At 40.9% G+C, this 27,151-nt stretch overlaps 1 protein-coding gene across 10 annotated transcripts in view; it reads left to right on the top strand.

Annotated features, from left to right (window-relative positions):
* The window catches only part of dcdc2c (doublecortin domain containing 2C), a 132,505-nt gene that overhangs the window by 83,384 nt on the left and 21,970 nt on the right, over positions 1–27,151 (top strand). For 9 of the 10 annotated variants that reach the window (XM_043678504.2, XM_043678529.2, XM_043678512.2 and 6 more), the window contains 3 exons: positions 1,680–1,734; positions 24,374–24,439; positions 26,892–27,069. In XM_043678504.2, the coding sequence (XP_043534439.2) occupies positions 1,680–1,734; positions 24,374–24,439; positions 26,892–27,069 (299 nt within the window). The remainder of the gene's footprint in view (positions 1–1,679; positions 1,735–24,373; positions 24,440–26,891; positions 27,070–27,151) is intronic. The other variant, XM_043678520.2, reaches the window with a different exon arrangement.

Here is a 27,151-nt window from a genome sequence, read left to right as displayed (position 1 = left end):
TATCCATGCTCCAATAGTCAAACAGAATGTATTGTGTGTGCCCTCAAATTAATGACCTTTAAATGTCGAGCAGCAAAACAAGATATTCATATTGAATTGTAGTCTTTTCATGCACCACTGTTGACGAATGTATCAGTATCCACAGCACAACTTATAATTGGAAGGCAAATGTGAATGATCTTATCCAGCAACTAATTATCAAAACACTGACACAGGATATTTTTCTTTAAAGACAAAGGGGAAGGAAAGAGATACCTGACGAAGGAGCAAGTAGAGAACTATAAAAGTTTGCACTGCACAGAGAGTGAGATTGATAAGTACAAAGACAAATGCTTGGATAAACTAAATATTTCAAAGAGTGCAACTAGCCCTGATCACATGAAGTCATTACTGATCATGGTGCTACATTTTGAAAGACTAGTATCCAGCCCTGAACAATGTATTGGACACTAATCGTGTAGAGAGTGAAGAAGATCACTCTGAGCATGATTGTATGGTATTGTGTGATGATTGCATTGAGTGACAACAATCAGCAATACGACAATCAAATTGCCAACTACAATATCTATCGCCCCAGATAAGTACATAAAGACCAGATCAGGCTAGTTGTCAAACTTCCGAAGCGTTCCATTGAAGTTTGAAATGCTGGCCTTGCAGGACTGTTGAATTGACCACATGTGCCTATTTGCAATTGTATCACAGTTTGAGATATCTTGTTTCTTTGGAAAAAGAGGGATGTTGTGTTTTGTCTCTCAGTTTGTTTGTCATTATACAATGAGGATATGTTCGAGATATCATCACTATATTACAGCATTTGAGCGAAGGGTTTAAAGGTCTCATACTTTATCTCAGATCTCCATATTCCAAGGTCACTTAGAGCATGACATGCTACTGGAAGCATATTCCTCCATTGTAAATGAATAGTTTAATCCTAGTTCAGAAACCTATGTCCCTGAGGAATGTGGTGTTTGTACATGATCCTAATAATTTTCTGTTGGATTTTTCAATAGTACAATCTCCACAGCAACAGGGGATAACATAAGCATTGCCACATCAGGCCAATCATCCTGTTAGAGGCCAAGTTTACAACACAACACAGCATTTTTGTTGTAGCATTTTTGACTGAGAAAATGCTTATGATGTGCTTCACAAATGAAGAATAAGAAACAGAGCAAAAATCTTTGTGGGAGAGGTGATTGAGAGATCGATTGAAGTGAAATATTTCCCTGTAGAAACTCTGCAAACTACTGCACAATGTATGAGAAAACTTTATTCCAGTTCACTGTCGTTCCTCCTCTCTTTGTTTGTTTTGTTTAAATGGAATTTTCATTTGAGCACTCTCCCAGGCAAGACCTTGTTAATTTATTTTATAATTTTACAACTGGATAAGGGTCATATGTTCTTGAAAAGCATTTTACTGCTAGTTACGTAAAACTATCATTTTGTACTTCCATTTATTTTGACCACTGTGACATTTATATGTTGCTTGTTTGATATTTATCAAATTTAATGACTTTCAAAATGTTATAGAGCAAAGGCGAAGAACTTGAAATGCTTTGCAGATTAATAAATCAGTTAGCTTGCAGAACATGGGAATGAAATAAGTGGCAAGACAATAGGTGTTGAGCCAACCTCAGGTTTATGATGCTGATTGTAGACATGTGTACATTTTGTTACAGATTACACTCCGATCTGCTTCCTCCAATCAGAAGAGGCCGAAAAGTCAGAGGAAGGGTATGGTTTTACTTTTATTTCCTGAGGTCTTTTATGATTGAATTCATTATTCTGTTAGGCTAGAAGCAGCTGCAATAACTCAGTCACATCAATCTCTATCATCCCTATAGCGATTGAAAGTGAGATAGGTCAGAAGAGTTAACATAATCATACATCCTTCAAATATGTCACTATTATGAAGAACAGGTTCTCTGCCATTTAAAAAAAAACACTATCAGACATTAGCAAGATGTTGGTAATGTCTAAAATGGAAAACTAGTGTTTTTGAAAGAGCGCAAAATTTTTAACACAGGCAGTCTACAATATTATTTCATGTGATATTTTAAATTGTATAATTGACTAATGTTTTGCTACTTGAGCATTGAAGTTGGGTTGGTTTGCGTATGTTTAAAATGATGTTTAAAGTTGGGGAAGTAAAATAAATTAGTGTGTTCTGAATTGACCTCTCTAATTATGTATTATCAAAGTAGTCTAGCTGAAGAGTGTGATAAATAGATGAAATATGCTTTAATCTGAAGCTTCCTTAAGCTAGTTCTTAATAAAATGTGAAAAGATGTTAATCAGTCTGAATGGGAAGCATGAAAAATGTACAGTACTGACTGCCTTTATTTTGCTATTTTTTTGAATGCCGATCTTGCACGGCACCTGACAGGGAGTAGTTGTCCAATTCACTCATAAAACAATCAAATACCTGTCATCACATTTTATGTTCAGTATTTGTATGCATTCTTGGTAGTATACCTTCAGAGCCATCTGCATGGTCTTTGGAAGTCTCAGCTTCCCAAGTCATCTGGGCTAGCCTATTCCTGCCAGAAGTCAACTTCCTGATAGCATATTGGACAGAACCAATGCCAATTTGTGTATAAAAACTATTTCTAGATTCTGGGAACCCTAGATGAAAGAATACTGGTAGCAATTTTCTGTTTGGGTGACAGTGTAAAATGAGCAATGTCAAATACATCACTCCCAATGTCTATTGTATTGACTTTTATAGAAATCAAAGTAAGGCAGTGTACAATGAATGGCTGACCTGATATTGTTCACTTTATTGCACAAGGTCAAAAGGCCAGGGAAATTTAGGCTTTTGTCTTTATCTTCCTGCCATCTGAAGAGTTGACGGTAGCTGCCTTGCTTCTTTAATGATCCAATTGACCAGAAATTAAACTTTTGCCTCTCACTCAGAGCGGGTGAAAGAGAAATCTCACCTCAGAGAGCTGCCAGCCAATCAGATTGGTTGGCAGCTTTCCAGTCCCAGCAGCATCAGAAAGTGTAGTGGATGAGACTGGACGGTGGAGAACGAGGGGCTGATCTTGAAAGAAGCTGTTGTTCCACATGGCCCAGTCCTCCCTCCCATGCAAGGCCTGAGCAGGATCACTTTCCAAGCCTCCTACCTTGCCTCTGAATTCCTCCCACTGGATTGAAAATTGAGACTAAGTTGGAAGCAACCACTAGACATGGCGTTGGATGGGTCACTTAAGAAGTTAATGATGGCAAGAGTGGGCAGGTTGGCCTAGGCTTCATTGCCAAGAGTTTGGGGTGGGCAAAAGTCCAGTGACAAGGCCAATTGAGGAATTTCATGGACACCCTGCCTAAGTGCAAGCCCATCAGATGGGGAATGTAAAGTTCTGCCTACATTTTGCTCCCACTGTTGAATATTTAAATTATACAGAGAAACATAGAGCTGGACTTAATCTAACCAATCACAATCGGAAGCATAGTGTCTGGGCCCATTCCATCTTAGTAGAGGCCATGTCATTCTCCCACTGGTTGCAAACCTTTTCCTGATTGAGGTGGAGGGCAGAAGAGGCTGATGTGGGATTCCTGGCCCGTGATAGCAGGATATCATTGAGGTTTAACAAAGGTCCAGTTGGCTTCCTTTTCCTCCACAATTAAATGAGGTCACTGGGAATAAAAGGAGGCTGCAAGTGTACATATGTCCTTGGAAGGCTGCTGTCGGGTTTGAGACTGCGTCCTTGGTGGGCTGCAGGAATGAGGTCCCTGTCTAACAGGCAGAGATGTGACTGCTGAAAGTGACCCTCACTCCTGCATCTTTGCCTCTGACCTGCCCTGGTTGCTCTGGGCAGTGATGCCCATCTTGACCTTGCTCACCTTCAGCCTGGTGTCCTCTGATGATCCTGGTTCTCTTATTGGTACAGTGATGCCAACAGTCAGTGCTCCCTCTGCCACTGATGGTCTGGCAACATGCTGGCCTCTAATTGGCCGGCAGCTCTTGTTGGGCCAATCTTCTGCCACCACAGATCTCAACAGTGGGAAGAACCAATAATGAATAGATTCCAATGGTCTTCACCCAGGGGCTACCTGCTGGTTCTCTGATAAGTGGGCAACGTGCTGTTGACCTGATCAAATTCTGCCTATAACCTTTCCTGCACAGATAAAGGTCACTCTACCCAAGGGGTTTGTGCTAGTGATTTTGCTCCAGATAAACCTCCTCCCAATTTACTCCCACTCTCGCAACACTCTAATCTATTTCTTTATGTCTCATGCACGTATCTAAACTTGCCTTAAACATATCAATGCTATTTGTCTCAACCACTCCTTGTGGAAACAAGTTTCATGGTCTTTCCAAACAAAGAAATTTCACCTGCATAGGTGATAGATAAATCAATTACTAATTTGGCTCTTTATTTGAATTTCCTCACAAGTGAAAAAAAAAATCTTTTCTAATGACTACTCTTTCAAACTCACAATCAACTTTGAAGACCTCTATCAGGTTAACTCTTGGAGTTCAATTTTCTGAAGAATAAGTCATGGTCTCTTCAGCCTTTGCTGAAACTGTGTGCTTTTAGTTCTGGCAACAACTTTGTATATGTTCTTTGCACTTTCTCCTGGGCCTCTATTGCTTTTTTGTTATATGGAGATCAGAAACTTGACAGGTTAATAGAATCATTGGTAAACCATGCTTTCTTCCCAACATCATGTACATCAGCAATGAATAGAAAATAAGTTGTTATACAGAAAGCTGTTCTGTAATGAAACACAAAAAGGCTATTATCTCAATAAGCAGATATATTCTTCATTCACTTGTGGTGCCTGAAGCTAGGTTGTCCTTGGGAAGGTCCTTCCTCCTTGAACTGCTGCAGTTGCCATGCTGTGGGTTGACCAACAATGCCCTTGGGAAGGGAATTCCAAGATTGTGACAAGCGATGGTGAAGAAACAGCAATATATTTTCAAGTCAAGATGCTGAGTGGCTTGGAGAGGAACGTGCAGATGGTGATGTTCCCATGTATTTGCTGCCCTTATCCTTTGTGATGGAAGTGGCCATTGGTTTAGAAGTTGCTATCTAAGGATCTTTCATGAACTTCTGCAGTGCATCTTGTAGATTGTACACACTGCTGCCACTGAGTGTCAGTGGTAGACAGAGTGGGTGCTTGTAGGTATGGTGCCAACCAAATGGGCTGGATGGTTCCAAGCTTCTTGAATGTTGTTGCCAATGCAAGTAAGTGAGGAATATTCTATCACACTCTCAACTTGTGCTTTGTCAATGATGAACAGGCTTTGGGAATCAGGAGGTGTGTAATTCACCTCAGTAGCCTCTGACCCGCTCTTGTAATTGCTGTGTTTATGTAGCGAATCCAGTTAAGTTTCTGGTCAACGATAACCCATAGGATATTGATAGTGGAAGATTCCATGATGGTAATGCATTGAATGTCAAGAGACAATGTTTCGATTGTCTCTTATTGGAAATGGCCACTGCCTCACATTTGCGTGGTGAGGAAGTTACTTGCTACTTGTCAGCTCAAATCTGGACATTTTCCATGTTGTATTTGAACATGACGCCTTCAGTATCTGAATATATACACTTGGCGCTAAACATTGTGCAATCATCAGCGAATATATGAAGGAAGGTCAATGATGAAGCAGCTAAAGGTAGTTGGGCCTAGGACCTATCCTAAGGAATTCCCATGGAGGTGTCCTAGAGCTGAGATGACTGACCTCCAACAATTACAACCATCTTCCTGGCTGCCCAATATGACTTCAGCCAGCAGAAGGTTTGCCTCCTGACACCCATTGATTCCAGCTTTGCTAGGGTACTTGGATACCACGCTCAGTTGAATGCAGCCTTGGTGTGAAGGGCTGTCACCCTCACCTCACCTCTGGAATTCAGCTCTTTTGTTCATGTTTGTAATGAGGTCATGAGCTGAATGGCCCTGTTGGAACCCAAACTGGTCATCACTGAGCAGGTTATTGCTGAGCTGATGCTGCTTGATATCACTGTTGATGACACCTTCCATCATTTTACTGATGATCAAAAGTCGATTCATGGGGCAATAATTTACTGGGTTGAGTTTGTCCTGATTTTTGTGGACAGGACATACTTGGGCAATCTTCCTTATTGTCAAGTCAATGTCAGTGTAGTAAATGCACTGGAACAGCTTGGCTAGGGGAGCAGCAAATTCTGGAGCACAAGTCTTCAGTACTATTGCCAGAAATCTGGACCGGTGCTTCCAACCATTTCTTGATATCACATGGAATGAATTGAACTGGCTTAAGAGTGGTATCTGTCATGCTGGGGAACTACTAGAGGAGGCCATCCACTTGGCATTTCTGGCTTCAACTTTATGTTTGGCACTGATGTGTTGGGTTCTTCCCTCATTGAAAATGAGGGTTGTTGTGGTTCTGTTCGCCGAGCTGGAAGTTTTTGTTGCAAACGTTTCGTCCCCTGGCTAGGTGACATCATCAGTGCTTGGGAGCCTCCTGCGAAGCGCTTCTTTGATGTTTCCTCCGGTGTTTATAGTGGTCTGTCCCTGCCGCTTCCGGTTGTCAGTTTCAGCTGTCCGCTGTAGTGGTTGGTATATTGGGTCCAGGTCGATGTGTTTGTTGATGGAGTTTGTGGATGAATGCCATGCCTCTAGGAATTCCCTGGCTGTTCTCTGTCTGGCTTGCCCTATGATAGTAGTGTTGTCCCAGTCGAATTCATGTTGCTTGTTGTCTGCGTGTGTGGCTACTAAAGATAGCTGGTCGTGTCGTTTCGTGGCTAGTTGATGTTCATGTATGCGGATTGTTAGCTGTCTTCCTGTTTGTCCTATATAGTGTTTAATGCAGTCCTTGAATGGAATTTTGTACACTACATTCGTCTTGCTCTTGTTGGGTATCGGGTCCTTCGTTCTGGTGAGTTGTTGTCTGAGCGTGGCTGTTGGTTTGTGTGCCGTTATGAGTCCTAGGGGTCGCAGTAGTCTGGCAGTCAGTTCCGAGATGCTCCTGATGTATGGTAGTGTGGCTAGTCCTTTTGGTTGTGGTATGTCCTCGTTCCGTGGTCTTTCTCTTAGGCATCTGCTGATGGAGTTGCGCGGGTATCCGTTTTTGGCGAATACCTTGTATAGGTGTTCCTCTTCTTCTTTTTGCAGTTCTGGTGTACTGCAGTGTGTTGTGGCCCTTTTGAATAGTGTCCTGATGCAGCTTCGTTTGTGTGTTGGGGTGGTTACTTTCATAGTTTAGGACTTGGTCTGTGTGTGTGGCTTTCCTGTATACTCTTGTAGTGAATTCTCCGTCTGGTGTTCTCTGTACCATCACGTCTAGGAATGGGAGTTGGCTATCCTTTTCTTCTTCTCTCGTGAATCGGATTCCTGTGAGTGTGGCGTTGATGATCCGGTGTGTTTTTTCTATTTCCGTGTTTTTAATGATTACAAACGTGTCATCGACATATCTGACCAGAGTTTGGGTTGAATTTGTGGTAGGACTGTTTGTTCTAACCTTTGCATAACTGCCTCTGCTATGAGTCCCGAGATTGGTGATCCCATGGGTGTTCCGTTGATTTGTTCGTATACCTGGTTGTTGAATGTGAAGTGTGTTGTGAGGCACAAGTCCAGTAGTTTAAGTATGCCGTCTTTGTTGATAGGTTCAGCGTCCTGTTTTCTGTTCTGTATGTCCAGTAGGTTGGCTATTGTTTCTCTGGCTAGGGTTTTGTCAATCGAAGTGAACAGTGCCATCACGTCGAATGATATCATGGTTTCTTCTTTGTCTATGTGTATATTTCTGATGATGTCCAAGAATTCCTGTGTTGATTGTATAGAGTGTTTGGATCCGCTGACCAGGTGTTTCAGTTTCTGTTGTAGTTCTTTGGCCAGTTTGTATGATGGTGTCCCTGGTAGTGATACTATGGATCTGAGTGGGATGTCTGGTTTGTGTACTTCAGGTAATCCATAGAATCTGGGGGTGTTGTTGCTTTCCGGTTTCATTCTTTGTAGGTCAGCTCTGGTTATCTGTCCGTTTTTTTGTAGATTCCTTAGTGTGTTGTTTATCCTATTGGTGAGCTGTGGGGTGGGGTCAAACTCCCTCTTTTGGTAGGTGTTGGTATCTTCAAGTAGTTGTTGTGCTTTTTGGATGTAATCAGATTTATCTAGGATGACCGTCATTCTGCCTTTATCTGCTGGTAGTATGATTATGTTCTTATCGTTTCTTATCAAATCTTCGCACAAACTTTGAAAATGAGGGTATTTGTTGAGCTTCCTGCTTCTCCTCGGATGAGTTGTTCAATTATCCACCACCATTCATGACTGCTTGTAGCAGGACTGCAGAGCAAAGATCTGATCTGTTGGTTGTGGGATTACTTAGCTCTGTCTATCACATGCTGCTTATGCTATTTGGCATGCACATAGTCCTGTTTGGTAGCTTCACCAGGTTGACACCTCATTTTTACACATGCCTGGTGCTGCTCCTTGGATTAGAAAAGTTAGGCACTTATTTTTGGACTTGATGGCTGAAGGTCATTTCTCTGATGTAGACCTCTACATATTTATAAGTCTAAATTAACTAGCACATCAGAAGGCTGTCATGTCTATACTACTATAATGGTAATGAGGGTTGATATCCACAGTGTGCCCCTCATTCTAACTTGAGAGAAAGAGCAACAAAAATTGTGGAACACTGGTATAAGTCATATTCAATGTACTTTTTGTGAGGTTTCACAGGTCTTCTGCCAAACTGGTGATGGATTCCACACAAATTTGATCATGTGGAGGTGCTGGTGTTGGGCTGGGGTGTACAAAGTTAAAGATCACACAACACCAGATTATAGTCCAACAGGTTTAATTGGAAGTACTAGCTTTCAGAATGCTGCTCCTTTATCAGGTTGCTGTGGAGCAGGATCATAAGACACAGAACTTATAGCAAAAGATCACAGTATCATGCATGCAACTGATACAATACATTGAACAAATTTAAAGTGAATGAGACTCAAAGTATTTGTTTTTTCCCTGCTTAACATTGTTATTTTAAATGCAGCTCTGAATGCTTTATTTAAACTAGCAGGTCCTCAGCTATAATACGGGATCATTGATCACCTTCCAGTGCGACACCTATCATTACTGCTTCCAGGTGATGGGAGCCTGCCAGGGATTTAACATGTCACACGCCCTTAAGTCATGGCTGAGCTAGACATGAAGCAGTGCTTTCGAATGCTGTTAAACTGCTGACATATGTCTGAAAAAAAAACTGTCTGATTGCATTAAGGTCCCTTTCAAATGTAAGATTTACTATTCAGTCAGGTGCCTGAAACTGTTTGGGTTTGACTACAATCACAGGTACTCTGTGTACTTAGAGTCATAGAGTCCTAGACATGTGCAGCACAGAAATAGACCCTTCATCCAACTTGTCCATGCCGAACAGATATCCCAATCCAATCTAGTCCCATTTGCCAGCACTTGGCCCATATCCTTCTAAATCCTTTCTACTCATAGACCCATTCAGATGCCTTTCAAATGTTGTAATTGTACCAGCCTCTACCACTTCCTCTGGCAGCTCAGTCCACACATGCACCACCCTCTGCGTGAAAAAGTTTCCCCTTAGGTCCCTTTTATATCTTTCCCCTCTCACCCTAAACTTATGCCCTCCAGTTCTCAACTTCCCCATCCCAGGGAAAAGACTTCTTCTATTTATCCTGTCCATGCGTCTCATGATGTTATAAACCTCTATAAGGTCACCCCTCAGCCTTCGACACTCCAGGGAAAATAGTCCCAACCTATTCAGCATCTCCCTATAGCTCAAACCCTCCAACCCTGGCAACATTCTTGTAAATCTTTTCTGAACCCTTTCAAGTTTCAAAACATCCTTCTGATAGGAAGGAAACCAGAGTTGCATGCAATATTCCAAAAGTGGCCTAACCAATGTCCAGTACACCTGCAACATGACATCGCAACTCCTATACTCAATGCTTTAAACAATACAGGGAAGCATACCAAACGCTTTCTTCACTATCCTATCTATCTGCAACTCTACTTTCAAAGAGCTATGAACCTGCACTCCAAGGTCTCTTTGTTCAGCAACACTCTCAAGGACCTTACCATTAATTGTATAAGTCCTGCTAAGATTTGCTTTTCCAAAATGCAGCACCTCGCATTTATCTGAATTAAACTCCATCTGCCACTTCTCAGCCCATTGGCCCATCTGATCAAGATCCCATTGTAATCTGAGGTAACCTTCATCGCTGTCCACTACATCTCCAATCTTGGTGTCATCTGCAAACTTAATAATTATACCTCCTCTGTTCTACTGTGTACTTAATCAGTGGACTAAGTCATCTGATTTAGTGACTGCCTGTGATAAAGTTAGATAAATAAATGTAAATAAAGTAAATTACAATAAGCATGATAGATGCTGTGGTTAGGAGGAATTATGCAATGGACACAAATGGGTCTATCGTTTCTGCTGTGGGGTGACAAACTTGCTATCAAAGTACAAAAGCTGATGCTTTGCCTTCTTGCTGTTCTTCAAGCTGTCGCATCATCACGTGCTATCCTTTGTGGTAGAAATTCTTGATTTTGCCATTGTTCCTGACAGATCAGGAATGCCCTGTTGGATAATCAGGAGTCCCTTTGCAGAGTGAGGAATGTCCAGTTGGAACTGGAAATAAGGCTGGTGGTGAAATGCCTGCAAATAATTGGGGAGCAGGTTTGTAAAAGTGGGGGTCGAGTGTCTACTATTGGATATTGACACTGAAAGGAAGACAGCAGTCTATATTATGATGATATTAATCTACAGAGGGAAATGCAAGTCACGCAAAGACACATATAGAGAGATCGCTAAAGCCAAATGAAAATTAATCAGACCATACACAAAAACACAAAACATTCCAGTTAATTTCAAGAGGAATAGAATTGAAAGGTAAAAAGTTGATTGCTAAATTTGAGTAAAATCTTTGTTGGATGATAGGAGAAAGTATGGTGCTGGAAAAGCACAGCAGGCCAGGCAGCACCTGAGGAGCAGGAGAATCGACGTTTCGGGCAAGAGACCTTCATCAAAAATGATGACTGGCTCTTCCCTGAAACATTGATTCTCCTGTTCCTTGAATGATGCCTGACCTGCTGCGCTTTTCCAGCCCTGCACTCTCGACTTTGTTAGATGATGCTGAGAATACTGTGTACATTTCTGGTCCCAAAATCATGCAGAAGGTGTAGAGGCACTGTGGAGTGTGCAAGAAAATGATTCAGAAAAATTATACAAGAAATATTAGATTATCAGGAAAGCACCAACTCTTGAACAGAGAAATCTTTAAATTTACAATGGAGTTTGATTGAATAGAGGCAGCATTTCCACTTGAGAGAGAGGAAAACACGTAATCAATAATGCAAGAAATTCAGTAAGAAATCAAATAAAGAATTCAAAAATAAGTGTGGTGAAAACGTAGAATTGCTGCCACAGAGTGTATTTGAATGAATTGATCAGATGCATTAAGAGGAACTTAGGCATATGCGAATGAAGGAAATAGCAATGCATTCTGATGGAGTTTGGTGAGCAAGGACTAAAGGGGAGATTGAATCGAGTATCAACGCGGCCCAAATGACTGATGAATGTTCTATGTATGCAGAGCCGTACTATGGAAATAAGTAACAGAATTGGCAGAAATTTTTGACAAAAGAATGGATCTCCTTAAAAAGCTTGGAATTTCTTTGTTACTACCAGCTTCTTATGGAGGGCGATTAGATGATGTAGTGCTACTTTTAGGTTCACTAGGACAGAGAGCATCACAACTGCTGCCAACTTGGGCTATGCAATGTTCTTTAATCAGACCAGTCGAAGGAGTCGACCTTGGAGATGGTGAAGGAGCAGATGGGAATTCACTGGGGACAGGGTCGAGATGGACTGTAGATGGGTGGCATTAGAGAGCTGGAAATGCATAGTCTTGGTGATGGATTGGACATACATTTTAAAATCTGTAATAATTATGACATTTACTCAGTTATTTTCATGTCTCTGTTAGACCTCAATTAAGCAGAACTTCACGTTCAGAGTAAGCCATCAGTTGCTGTTTCAGGGCCATTGGCATATTTTTAAAGCTGTGAGAGGTCTCTGAATCACCTGCCCTTGTCCTTTACGTTTACTCTGTCCCAGGTTCAGCAGGTTCAGATTTGTAGATTGCCAATTATACAGGAGTTACTCAGAGAACTTTTTTGGTCCAATTTGATTGTTTGTTTTCTTCGGAATTAGTTGATATCATGAACATGATATTCTCATGAGACTTTCCTTCCTAGCAAGAATGGAAAGCTTTGAATCTCAGAACGTACAAAACAGAACTGATGAAAAAATTCAAACTTGCCATTGATATTTGACTAAAAGTGTTTTTATAAGAGCAAAACTTTGACAGCTATTTGAAAAAACATTATTATACATTACCACATATTTCATTATACAAACATATTTCATTGCAAGATACTCTTTAGTAAGAAATTTGTTTTGTTCCTATTTCAAAGACTCTTTTGAATTTTATTAAAGTTATTCTGGAAGTATAAGAAGGATCAAACACTGAAACTATTATATGATGGATATGCCATGGCATTTCACAATTGCCAGTTCTTCCACTAAACATAATTGATGCTGCAGATAGCCAATATTTCATAATCAATGCTTGAAAAGTCATACCATCAATCAAGAACAAGTAAATATGTCACAGTTTAAGCATTACCTTTCTTTCCACTTTAATAAATGATTAGATAAGACTTATGCAGAATAATCAAGTATGTGGAGTCTCTTAGGAGAGAATTGATCTACTTAAAAATAAAGACTCACAGCTTTGGGTGACAGTGGTCATTCTTTTAGCACGGAGATTAATTGATTTTGGATTAAATCTCTGCACTGTTCAGTTCAATAATTAGGGATAAGTTGTTCAGGTATTTAGTGGAATCACTTACATTAAGAAATTAACTCTCTGGCACTTTGCAATTTCACACATGGTCTAATCAGTACTTCTCAATAACTATACAAATGGAACTGAAGTCTAAAGATTTACAATTGATTAGTTCACTTTTACTTTTGAGATTTAGGTTTCAGTTCAGTGTGGAATAAACATTTCATTGTAACTTTTGGCAATAACGATATTATGACTTGAATTTAACACTCAGTGGTGAAGTAAAGGCATTTGTTAGAGTCATAGAGGTGTACAGCATGGAAACAGACCCTTATCCATGCTGACCAGATATTCTAACTAATCTAGTCCCATTTGCCAGCACTTGGCCCATATCCCTCCCAATCCTTCATATTCATATACCCATCCAGATGCCTTTAAAATGTTGCAATTGTACCAGCCTCCATCATTTCATCTGACAGCTCATTCCATACATGCACGACCCTCTGCATGAAAAGTTCCCCCTTAGGTCACTTTTAAATCTTCCCACTCTCACCCTAAACCTTTGCCCTCTAGTTCTGGACTCACCCACCCCAGGGAAAAGATTTTGTCTATTTATCCTATGCATGCTGCCCCTCATGATTTTATAAACCTCTATAAGGTCACCCCTCAGCCTCCAACCCTCCAGGGAAAACAGCCCCAGCCTGTTCAGCCTCTCCCTATAGCTCAAATCCTCCTACCCTGGCAACATCCTTGTAAATCTTTTCTGTACCCTTTCAAGTTTCACAACATCTTTCTGCTAGGAAGGAGAACAGAATTGCATGCAGTATTCCAACAGTGGCTATAAGACCATAAGACCATAAGACATAGGAGCGGAAGTAAGGCCATTCGGCCCATCGAGTCCACTCCGCCATTCAATCATGCTGATGGGCATTTCAACTCCACTTACTCGCATTCTCCCCGTAGCCCTTAATTCCTTGTGACATCAAGAATTTATCAATTTCTGCCTTGAAGACATTTAGAGTCCCAGCCTCCACTGCACTCTGTGGCAATGAATTCCACAGGCCCACCACTCTCTGGCTGAAGAAATGTCTCCGCATTTCTGTTCTGAATTTACCCCCTCTAATTCTAAGGCTGTGTCCACGGGTCCTAGTCTCCTCGCTTAACGGAAACAATTTCCTAGCGTCCACCCTCTCCAAGCCATGTATTATCTTGTAAGTTTCTGTTAGATCTCCCCTTAATCTTCTAAACTCCAATGAATACAATCCCAGGATCCTCAGCCGTTCCTCATATGTTAGACCTACCATTCCAGGGATCATCCGTGTGAATCTCCGCTGGACACGCTCCAGTGCCAGTATGTCCTTCCTGAGGTGTGGGGACCAATACTGGAAACAGTACTCCAAATGGGGCCTAACCAGAGCTTTATAAAGTCTCAGTAGCACAACAGTGCTTTTATATTCCGACCCTCTTGAGATAATTGACAACATTGCATTCGCTTTCTTAATCACGGACTCAACCTGCATGTTTACCTTTAGAGAATCCTCAGTTAGCACTCCCAGATTCCTCTGTACTTTGGCTTTACGAATTTTCTCACCATTTAGAAAGTAGTCCATGCTTGTATTCTTTTTTCCAAAGTGCAAGACCTCGCATTTGCTCACATTGAATTCCATCAGCCATTTCCTGGACAACTCTTCCAAACTGTCTAGATCCTTCTGCAGCCTCCCCACTTCCTCAGTACTACCTGCCTGTCCACCTAACTTTGTATCATCGGCAAACTTCGCTACAATGCCCCCAGTCCCTTCATCCAGATCATTAATATATAATGTGAACAGCTGCGGCCCAACACTGAACCCTGCGGGACACCGCTTGTCACCGGCTGCCATTCCGAAAAAGAACCTTTTATCCCAACTCTCTGCCTTCTGTCAGACAGCCAATCCTCAATCCATACCAGTAGCTCACCTGGAACACCATGGGCCCTCACCTTGCTCAGCAGCCTCCCGTGTGGCACCTTATCAAAGGCCTTTTGGAAGTCTAGGTAGACCACATCCACTGGGTTTCCCTGGTTTATTTGTCACCTCTTCAAAGAACTCCAACAGGTTTGTCAGGCATGACCTCCCCTTACTAAATCCATGTTGACTTGTTCTAATCCGACCCTGCTCTTCCAAGAATTTAGAAACCTCATCCTTAATGATGGATTCTAGAATTTTACCAGCAACCGAAGTTAGGTTAATTGGCCTATAATTTTCCATCTTTTGCCTTGATCCTTTCTTGAACAAGAGGGTTACAACAGCGATCTTCCAATCATCCGGGACTTTCCCTGACTCCAGCGACTTTTGAAAGATCTCAACCAACACCTCCACTATTTCCTCAGCCACCTCCCTCAGAACTCTAGGATGTAGCCCATCGGGGCCAGGAGATTTATCAATTTTAAGACCTTTTAGCTTTTCTAGCACTTTCTCTTTTGTAATGGCAACCATACTCAAATCAGCCCCCTGACTCCGTTTAATTGTTGGGATATTACTCATGTCTTCCACTGTGAAGACTGATGCAAAGTACTTATTAAGTTCTCCTGCTATTTCCTTATCTCCCATCACTAGGCTTCCAGCATCAGTTTGAAGTGGCCCAATGTCTACTCTTGCCTGTCGTTTGTCATTGGCCTAACCAATGTCCTGTACAGCCGCAACATAACCTCTCAACTCCTATGCTCAATGCACTGAGCAATAGAGGAAAGCATACCAACTGCCTTCTTCACCACCTTATCTGCGACTTTACTTTTAAGGAGGTATGAACCTGCATTCCAAGGTCTTTCTGTTTAGCAACACTCCCTCGGACCTTAACATTACATATATAAGCCCTGCTCTGACTTGCTTTTCCAAAATGCAGCACCTCGTATGTATCTAAATTGAACTCCACCTGCCATTCCTCAGCCCATTAGCCCACCTGATCAAGATGTCGTTGTACTCTGAGGTAACCCTCTTCGCTGTCCACAACACCTCCAATTTTGGTGTCATCTGCAAACTTACTAACTATATCTCCTACTAACTATACTAACTATACCTGATGCTGCAGAATATTTAATGATTTCTCATGTGCGTTTGAAACAAATACAAAGAATGTTGAATAAACTCCGGTTTGACTCTTTCTGCAGAGTTTATCCAACATTCTTTATATTTGTTACAGATTTCTAGTATATGCAGTATTTTATCTTTATTCTAATACGAACTTCCCCTTTCCCATCACAAGGTGCCAAGTGAAGAGACCATCAGGTGTCTAACTACAACAGTGTCATCAAACAGACGTCACAGAGGAAGTGATGGCCTGGTGATATTATCCCTGGGCTATTAATCCAGATAATGTCCTGGTGATACTGGCTCAAATTCTACCATTGCAGATGGTGGAACTAAGAGTCTAATGATTTGACCCTGAATCAATTGTTATAAAAACCCATCTTATTCACTAAAGTCTTTTGGAGAAAGAAACTGCCATCTTTACCTGGTCTGATCTACATGTGACTCTTGACCCACAGTAATGTGGTTGACTCTGAAATGACCACATGGGCAATAATGCTGGCCTAGGTGTGATGTCCCCATCCTGTGAATGAACAAAAAAAAGTATTTTCAAAGTCAACAAACCAGGCAGTAGAATGCATTTGTTATCCTTCAGTGGGCGGCACGGTGGCACAGTGGCTAGCACTGCTGTCTCACAGCGCCAGAGACCCGGGTTCAATTCCTGCCTCAGGCGACTCTCTGTGTGGAATTTGCACATTCTCCCCGTGTCTGCGTGGGTTTCCTCCGGGTGCTCTGGTTACCTCCCACAATCCAAAAATGTGCAGGTTAGGTGAATTGACCATGCTAAATTGCCCGTAGTGTTAGGTGAAGGGGTAAATGTAGGAGAATGGATCTGGGTGGGTTGCGCTTCGGTAGGTCGGCGTGGACTTGTTGGGCCGAAGGGCCTGTTTCCACACTGTAAGTAATCTAATCTAATCTTCACTTTTAGAAATATTTAACGAGAAACAAACAAATGTGTGAGCATCACATGGATTTAAGGTAAGAGCAGGTTATCCTTTAGACAAAAAGACTCAGAATTTTACATACTTTTAAAATAATATCACAATGGTGAAATTTGAAAGTCTAGAAAGTTTATGTAAGTTTTTCAGATCACTGAAGTTTCCCTGAAATAATCAGGAATGTAGACATGGCTAAAAACTCATTTCAACAAGACGTAACCATTTCAAGATTTTGTACTTTGAGGTTAAAAACATTAAAGGATATGTTCTTGTGAGTTCAGTGATTTCTAATTCATTCAGTTTTGAGGGACTTCAAACAGTGCATCCTGTGAAGAAGCAGCGAATCATTGACGGTAACAAAAACAGAAATTTCTGGAAACGCTCAGCATGTCTGGAAGCATCCGTGGTGAGAAACCAGAGTTAATGTTTTGGGTCCAGTGACTCTTACTCAGAACTGATGGTAGCTAGGAAAAGGTTGTTTGTTGTGCAGAAGATAGGGTGGGACTGGAGGGTTTAAGGAGTAAATAATAGGTGGAGATCGAGCCCAAAGAGAGAGAAGAACAGTTGGACAGACAATGGAGTGGATAATGATCAGCCTGGGAAAATGAATAGGTGCTATTAGGGAGCCTGGGAAAATGAATAGGTGCTATTAGGGACAAAGTTAAAAATCACACAACACCAGGTTATAGTCTGTGTGCGCGTCTGTGTGTATCTATGTCCGTGTGTATGTGAGAGTGTGTGTGTGTAGGAAAATCTGTGTGTGTGTGTGTAGTGCAATGGTGATCACCTGTAATGTGACATGAACCCTTACACACACAGATATTCCTGCACACACACACTCTCACATACACACGAACACAGATACACACAGACGCGCACACAGACTCCCACACACACCCTTATAGACACACAGACTCCCACACATGCACCCCCTCACAGACTTAAGACACTCTGCACTCACTACACACACACACACACACACACACACTCTTTCTCACACTCACAATCCCCACCCCAGACAGACAGACACACAGACAGACAAAGACCCACATGCACACATATATTTTGTGTGGTGAATTTTTTTGGTACTTTCAGAGTTACATTGCACTTTGCCCAAAAACCACATACATTCATGTAGAACTCTGAGCTCAAGAACTGCATGAATTTATGTGAAACTCTGTTGTCTCACTTTTTAGATTGGAATCAATCTAAACATCAGGTCATAGACAGAGAACACAGGGGGCTAACACCTTCAACATATTGTCTAGCTATTACCATTGTTAACAGCTAACCCGAGAATGCAACTTTAAAAAAAAAAGAGTTTTGTGATTTACACATGAAAGAAGTGAAACTATCACTGTATTCTAACAGATGAAAGGCTTAACAGACAATCAATTCTTCAATGTATAATTTCAGTTACGTCACACTGCAAATTTTTGCTATACATTCTGTGTTACGATCGAGCCCTCCACAATCACCTGATGAAGGAGCGTCGCTCCGAAAGCTAGTGTGCTTCCAATTAAACCTGTTGGACTATAACCTGGTGTTGTGTGATTTTTAACTTTGTACACCCAAGTCCAACACCGGCATCTTCGAATCATGACTATTAGGGACAATTATGGATAACAATAGGTTGTGTGTAATAGTGGACCATATAATAACAAGCCTTTGTGTGTGTGGGTTGGGGTAAGGACACAGAAGAAGGTTCTTTAAGCCCTAGAATTATTGAACTTGATATTGACTCCAGAGCCTATGGAGTTCCCAAGTGGAAAATGAGGTGCTGTTCTTCCAGCTTGTGCTGAGGTACTCATTAACAGTACTCCACAGGCATGACTTCTGAGGAAGAGTTCAACCAGAGTTTTTGTATTTGTTTCAAATCCACATGAGAAATTGCTAAATTTCATTTGACATCAAGTACCTTTGCTTCACCATTGACTGTGAAATTCGTGTCATACTATCTTTACTGCCAATAATTAGATGAACTACCAGGATTCCTGTGTATTATTGCACACTAATGAACTTCTGAGGTTTCCATCAGTCCACAATAGAATAGGAAGTATGAAGACAGATGGTGGCCAATATTCAGTTCTTTGCCCCTTGTTGGAGAGTATTCTGATTTCGACCACTCTGGGTGGCTGACTGACTGACTGTTTCCAAGGCCCTGGACTGGTATTGAAGTTGACTATGTTGGGATCCACAGAGTGAAGGTTATCCCACTTGATTTTAGTGAGGCCTGCTGGGAATGATAAGCTTCCTGGATTTGTGCTTGTGCAAAACTGCGAAGCAAGACAGAAGTAATATGAGCCTAGTATCTTTGTTTGGGTGCAAAGTGCACAAAGGCATTGCAATGCAAGAGAAGGATATTGTGAACATCCAGGTAGGCTCAGGGTGATTGAGCACAAGGACAGTGGGTGAAGAGCCCAACCTGGTCCAGTCTATGAGCTCGGTGCATGTCGCTGTACATTCTGAGCATTGCAGCGTAATTGCCAGTGCAGCACTGAAGTGCAGATCTTCCCATAAGTGATTCAGAGATGCACAAGGAGATTGGAATTATGATGCATGTAGTTGGGGATACTGCCTCTTTAACAGAACTGGTCAGGTGACCTGGAGTAGTGGAGCTTGACAGCATTCTCGAGCCATCTGTGGAGTTGTGAGCATCACCAATAAAGTACTCCTGTTCGGATTTACCATTTTTCCACATGCCGTAGAATACCTGCTTCCAAAGGAAGCATTAACATAACAGGAACGCCAAAAGCCAGTGTCTGTTGGGTTCATGTGGCCAGTGCCCATTGAGTGTGCCCTGAGATGTTGCTGTCCAGTGTTCAACATTCAGATCCTTTGGAGCAAGTAGCAAGCTGATGTCAAAAATTCTCCTCTAACTTGTTTGGCACATTTGGTAATACAGGAAGGTGAATATTAACAAGGAAAATTGCGACATTATTAAGGTACTTAATAACCAAATACCACCTTAATTGGAAACTTGCCACATCTTTGCTAGAAATTTGTTCACTGCTTGGCAAATCCATAAAAGGTGGAGCAAGGTGTCCCCACTATTGCGATAGACCTCATCAGACTTCTCATTTGAGTCAACCACACATCTCACCATTGTCCATGCCACTTAGACCCAGTGAGATTTTGCCCAAGATTTTTACAAATGTATAACCAGAGATCAAGTTACGGTACTGTTTCCATTGTTTTCATGATACTTTAGCTGTCACCAGTTTGTGTTTATTTGTCTGTAGAATCAAGTAAAACAGGAAGAATGTGAACTCCAGCAAACCACCAGACAAACCACATTCCTGCTCTCAGACCATCTCAGACACCACTTCAGCTTTTCAACACTTCATTTTGGAGCGCAGGGACACCCAAGACTTGCATACTTCTGTCAAATTGTCTTGGTGCAAGGTGTGTGTAATGACAGAGTTAGTGAGGAGCAGGCCTGTGAGTTTGAGGAGCAGAGGGAGGATGGGGACACTGTAAATCACTGACTTTCATCTTGCTGCACTAGGATGCAGCACCGACCTGTGCTGCAATTTGGACTCAAGCTGTCTGAGTTGAAAAGCAGTGCTAGTCAGCTCCTCTCCATCATCCTCCAACATCTCCAGGTCTATGTCCATGAAGCAGCAAGGCAGCTTTCATATCCTGTGGGCCACATCCAGATTGTTGAATATGAGGCTTGAGGATCACAAAGCAAGGATCATAAGGTCGTCCCTTAATTACAGACTCTGAAGTGGTGTGCAGCTGCCAGAGGCATACGCACTGGAGGGTTCAGGAAGTGGTGAGCACCTTCCACTCTCCAGTTGTACAATTCCCCGAGGAAGGTGATTGAGGATCTGGTTGCAAAGTTTAATGAAATGAAGAGTGGAAACTGGAAACCATGATAGAACAGGGAATTGTGCGTCTCAATCCATGGAACACGTCAAATGAAAAGGGGAAATTTCTACATATGGACCTAATGCATAGCAAAGCTCTTACATTATTTTATCCATTTAACATGGTGGTAATGCTACATAACACGATGGAGGGTATTCGCAATGTGAAAGCGAGACTTTGACTCCACAAGGACAGTGTGGTGATTACACTTATCAATATGGACAGATGCATCTGCAGCAGGCAGATGAAAGACAATGAGGTCAAGTATGTTTTTCCCTATTGTTTGTTCCTTCACCACTTGTTGCAGACCCAAGGCCTCCTTTAAGACTTAACCACCATAGTCAGTGTGTTTGTTGCTGATCCATTCTTGGTGATGGCCGTGGAGGTCCCTCACCCAATGTAGATTCAGCATCTTCTCATTCCTGACTTCAGATGGTGTTCAATACAGAGGAGTATTGATTTATCGGCCAAGGGGCTAGGAGGAATATTACATGGAGATCAGCAGGGGTGTTACCTTGTCCATGCTTGTCCTGATGCCATGAAATCTCAAGAGATCCAGATTCAATGTTGAGGGCACCCACTGTACCAAACCCCTCACCCCAATTGTATACCACTGTACTTCTGCTAGGTGTGTCCTGCCAATTGAACAGGACATACTCAGGTATGGTGATAGCATTGGTGTTGTCTGAGACATGGCCTGTTCAGTGTTGTTTGATCATTCTGTAGGACAACGTTCCCAATTTTTGCTCTAACCTTCAGATGTTGGTAATGAAGAGTTTTCAGGTTTAACAGTGTTGAGTTTGCCTTTGTTTTCTCTGGTGCCTAGTTTGATGTCAGGTGGGCTGAGCATTTTCATTCTTTTTTTCTGAGCTTTTAGTAGTTTGTTACAATGAGTGGCTTGTTAGGTTATTTCAGGTGATAATTAGACAATATGACTATAAGATACAGGAGCAGAATAAGGAGCAGATTCTGCTTCTCGATTCAATCATGGCTGATATTTTTTTCAAGCACATTCTTCCGCCTTCTCCCCTTAACCCTTGATCCCCTTACTGATCAAGAACCTATCTATCTCTGTCTTAAAGACACTCAATGACTTGGCCTTCACAGCCTTCTGTAGCAATGAATTCGATGGATTCACCCCCCCCCCCCCCCGATGAAAAAATTCCTCCTCATCTCTATTCTCAGGGCTCATCTTTTCACTCAGAGGCTGTGCCCTTGGGCCCAAGTCTCTTCTACTAGTAGAAACATCTCACGCCATTCTATCCAGGCCTTTCAATATTCTGTAAGTTTCAATGAGATCACTTCTCATCCATCTAAACTCCATTGCGTTAAGACTGAGTCCTCATCCACTGCTCATATGAGAGTCAATCACATTGCTGTGGATTTGGAGTCACATGTAAAGCAAACCAGGTTAGGAAGGCTGTATTCCTTTCTTAAAAAGGCATTAGTAAACCAGATGCGTTTTCATGACAACTGACAATATGTTCATGAGCATCATTAGACTTTTAGTTCCATGTTTTGTCAGGATTATCAAAGTTCTGTCCAATTTGTTTTGTGAACTTGCGCCCAATTCTTCATTTAGAACACTCGCTCTAATAGGCTACCTCGGTTTTATTCTAATCTCGAACCAGAGATTTCAAAATTAAGGGTCATTAGTGACAAATTAAAAGGCATGATTCCTTGAAGGAATGTGTATATCTATTCCAGAATTCATTGTATTAATGCGTTGCAGAATTTTCTCTGCCAGAGAAAAAAAAATCTACTTGAAATTGAGCAATGCCGTTTTCTTTAAATTTTTTATCAAACTCTGTTAAATGTTTCAATTTTTTGAGGCAACCACTAATGTGTCCTATTGTTTGGTAAGGGATGATCATCCTCAAATGAGATAAAAAGCAATTAAGGAGTTTTCCCTTTAACTGTCTGGAAATGCGTACTTAGAGTTCAGTTAATTTGTTTTGAGGAAGAAGCAATGAATAATTTGTCTCCTCACAGCTCAAGCCTGCTAAACCACATAGGAAGCTGTACTTACTGCCAATTGGCACAATTATAAATGACTTCATTCAGCAACATTGGCAGTCATGTTGTGAACAGCAACAGTAAGCATGTGAATTACAGCACGATGCTAAGTAGCTGCAGACAAATAATAGAACAAGAAACGGATGTAGGAGATCATCCAGTTTCAGATAGCTGTAGCAAAAGTGTGGGATTTGGGCCCACATCTCTGGCTATACCCTAACTCTGCCAGTTTTCCACGAGCTGAAAGAGAGTGGTCAGGGATGTAGGTAATAGTGTATTTAAGTAGGATTGCAGGCAAGATGCCCACAAATTGGTAGCAAGCCACACATTGGCCAGTAGAGCTGCAGTGGGATTGTCAGAGCATTATCAGGAAAGATTGCTAGGTATCTAAAATGCCAGAAGATTCCCAAGTTACAAGCTCTGGGGGGCGGCGAGCACAGCTGTCTGAGAAGTGTTGAATATCATGGAGATACCTGTGATCCTGAGTCGATTCAAACCACAAAGGATGAAATTTGTGTTGGAACCCATGTGAGATGAGTCTGAGCTGGAGGCAGACATTGAGGAATATGATGTAGCTGTGGAAGCAAATTTTTACAAGTACTTTATCAATCAATAGCAGTAACAACACAAGTGTGAACAAGGAAAAAAAAAGAATGGAAATCCTGTTAGAGAGAGGAACAGAACTTTTACAAGATGGGCATACCTGGAAGAAATTGGGCAGTGAATTAAACACTAAACAAAAAGAAACAAAAAAACTACAGATGCTAGCAATCAGAAATAAAATGGAAATTATTGGTAATTCTCAGCAGGACTGGCAGCATCATCTGTGGAGAGAAAGCAGAGTTAATGTTTTGTGTCCAGTCACTCTTCACTCAACATGAAACATTACCTCTGCTTTCTAACCACAAATGCTGCCAGTTCTGCTGAGTTTTTAAAGCAATTTCTGTTTTTTGTTTGTAAATATTATTTTGGACCTTTTCACATTCTATAGCATTCAAGGAAAAAAAAGTTTCCGAGTTCTTGATATCTTTTTGAGAGCAATCAGTATTGATATGTGGGTTAGAACTGTCTCTTGTTCAGGATTTAACAATAACAGAAACATGTTTAATGTGACAGTAGGTAAATTAGCTATTAGCTACCGAGACAACCCAGACCTATTACCTGGTGAAAATAATCTTAAATTGCTTTATAGATCTCTTACTCTGTATCAACAACATCCACAGCTGCTTCTTTTGACCTGTACTCTTTGGGATTACGTCACTAATTGCACACAGACTCGTTTGATTTAAATTTCAGTTTCACCATTTTGTCTCTGTTTAGAAATGCAAAAAAATTACTAGAAATACATGTGTAAAGTGGGTGTAACATAAAATTTTCAAAGAGCCAATAACTTCATTGCAATATATATTTAATAGGGGAATAGGATATTGCTAATGTCTTTATGAAGAATATATTGAACATTTTGTTCATTGTTCTGAACAAAAATGAAAGGAAATCTATGAGAATTTGTAGCCTGTAATAATCAGCAGTGCCCTGTTGTGTAGTTTTGAAATACTCCAATCTTTTATGATTTTTGTTTTTGCTGTTCGGATGGCTAACACCCCTGTTCAAAATTCTGACTTGTAATTCCACCAAATTGCAATTTATCTATTTTTTGTTCCCTCAGTTTGAGCTACAGCAAACTTCTCATGGTGGATCAAGTGATTCTGGATTGTTGGCCTCTCCCCAACAGGTAAACTGGTCATTTTCCACCAGTAGTTAGCTTACAATACAGCAGTCACCCTTTCGGGTATCAGTGCTGTACTGACACTGTGAACTTGTGCAATGGCAGCTTCTGTGTGCTGGAAATTTCAGGATTAAAGTCAACAAATGTCAGTAGAGAGAAATGGGCTAGTGCTGAATTACCAGCATCTTTTACCCTGAACTAATTTGCTTTTCCATTAACATCAATGGCCAATTTCACAACACTCGTATACGTTACCTCAATGATACTTTTTCATCTGGCAGAATTTAATTTTGATTATTAACTATTGTTTGGAATTGACTTATTACTTACAGGGCCAGGCTTGATATAATTAAAATATTCAAGGAGAAAGTGAGGACTGCAGATGCTGGAGATCAGAGCTGAAAATGTGTTGCTGGAAAAGCGCAGCAGGTGCCGAAACGTCGATTCTCCTGTTCCTTGGATGCTGCCTGACCTGCTGCGCTTTTCCAGCATAATTTGAATATTGACAATTCCAAAGAAAAATGTTTTTATTTCTGTTGTCCTTTGCAAACTCCTCTTCATATTTGGCCAATATTAATTGATCAATATGAATGCTGTTTGTATTTGTGTAAAGTTTCTTCCTCTACCACGTTATCGGAGCCATTAGCAGGCAACAGAATTTCATACATAAAGGTTAAGAGTTTGCATGCTCATGTTACATAACACGATTTTTTTTCACTTTGATACAGAACCAACAGTCCGGAATTCAAAGAGTAAAGATTCAGATTTCAGAGTGCAATTAGTCTGGTCTAGTGGCATGATATGGGCTCATAGTAGGTTGGCAGCCCATTATACACAACAGCATTTCCATTGATTCCAATGGAAGTGTGCATGGAAGAATGTTAATTCATCATTATCTAATTTTGAATTTGTAGCTGCAATCAATTTCACCCCTAAAGAGATAAAATGAGGAATCTTTTATAATCTCGTTCGAGCAACATGCTGTCTTTGCAGCAAAAAGCTTCAGTGATAAATCGAGTTATTTGGACTTTGAAGAATTACTAATTAAGCCAATTGCTCTTTATGGTAAATTTGCTTTGGGATCAACTACCAGGTTGGTTTAGATGAGTATGGTTCTTTCTGTCAGGATTAGAATTTGAATCCCGCTCAGATTTACACAGCAACTATTTCCTTTTCATAGTAACAAGTCTCATTTCAGGTGAGTTGTGAAATTCTCAACCCACTTTCCCAAGAATGTCAGTTCGCATCACAAAATAGATACGATTAATCAATTTCATTAAGAAAATACAAAAATCTTTGGTGAGACATGGAAGTGATTATCATAATGCAGGGAGGGACCACCATTTTGGAGATGTGTTAGGATACATTGTGAGAATACATGTATGTTTCATCAATATTATTTCAAAGCTAATATGCTCTGAAGTGATGCTGAGGACTATTGCCTCAAATACATCTCTCTCACATTGTCTTCTTTAAAGTCTTTGGACTCAGTCAAGGCAGGCTTGAACATTGGTCAAAGCAGATAAACATATCAAGAATTACTTCAGGTCTCACCCTGCTTTCTAAGAGTCATGAGAGTGGCTAGTAAGGAATATATAAACTGGAGATGAGTGTAAGATATGTTATTAGGGCAGAAAGAAGACACTTTCCCTCTTCTCTGATTACACCTCTGTGAAGTACATTGGGCCATTATTCAACATTAAAGCTGCTATATAAATACAAATCATTGCTTTCACACTTGACTGATGTAATAGATTTGGCCACTAACAGTGCCAAAAATTAAAATACGTTCCATTTCACATTGCTAACAGACCTTTATGTGGCTTAGCACAAGAAAAGCCTGAACATGACAATAAAGTCTCAGTAAATTGATGAAAGACATTTACATTTTGAGATGAGGTATGTAATCTTTGTGAGCTCTCTAATATCCAAAGAATTCTCTTTTTTAAGAAGTTATATGAAAGAGAATTTCCAGACATCACGAAACCTGACTGAAAGGGTATTATTTTTCAGAACTGGACTGTACCCCAAGTATATACTCTAGTCCCCTTCTCCATCTCACAGTTAGTTATAATGACATTTTAAAATATAAATGGAGGGGATTAATTACTTAGATGATCATTCTCTGCATATGTTTTAGTTCTGGCAACAAGAGTCCTGAACGCTCCCAAATCTAATGACGAGCTTTTGCAAATGCTACACTCCCATGATCGGTCAGTAAATCATGAGGTTGTCCGGCTCCATGATTGATAGACTGTTTGGTGAAACAGGACAGGAATTAAGAGAAAATCAATGACTGACTGTTCCAATGAGCTCTATGCATCATTAAAAGTGGATTAATGTAAGATGAATTTGCACCGCATGTTAATTATGCAAGCTGTTTTGTCTGTCTTTTGTACAGAAATAAAACAAAATCATTTTTAAGAACGTGGCAAGTGTTTCTCTTCCTTACTTCTAGTCTGAAGGTGATAGCTCCCATTCTACAACAGATGGACAAGTGGGACCGCCCCAGTCAGTGCAAGGGCAACCAAAAGATCTGGAAGCAAAGCCTTCGAGGGAGAAAAACCCTATTTTCCGTGCAAAACCCATGAAGGTCAAACACCACAAACATTCAACTGATCCTTTGACAGATTATGGTAAGATGCAAAATGGCACTTGAAATCAAATTTAAATGCAATTCATTTCTGAAGAAATTTGTTTCCTATAACATTGTCCAAT

The sequence above is a fragment of the Chiloscyllium plagiosum genome, unplaced genomic scaffold (assembly GCF_037043375.1).
Source record: "Chiloscyllium plagiosum isolate Xiang-an unplaced genomic scaffold, Cpla_swu_hap1 HiC_scaffold_3, whole genome shotgun sequence".
NCBI classification, from domain to species: domain Eukaryota; kingdom Metazoa; phylum Chordata; class Chondrichthyes; order Orectolobiformes; family Hemiscylliidae; genus Chiloscyllium; species Chiloscyllium plagiosum.
This window is presented reverse-complemented; position numbering and strand designations above follow the sequence as displayed.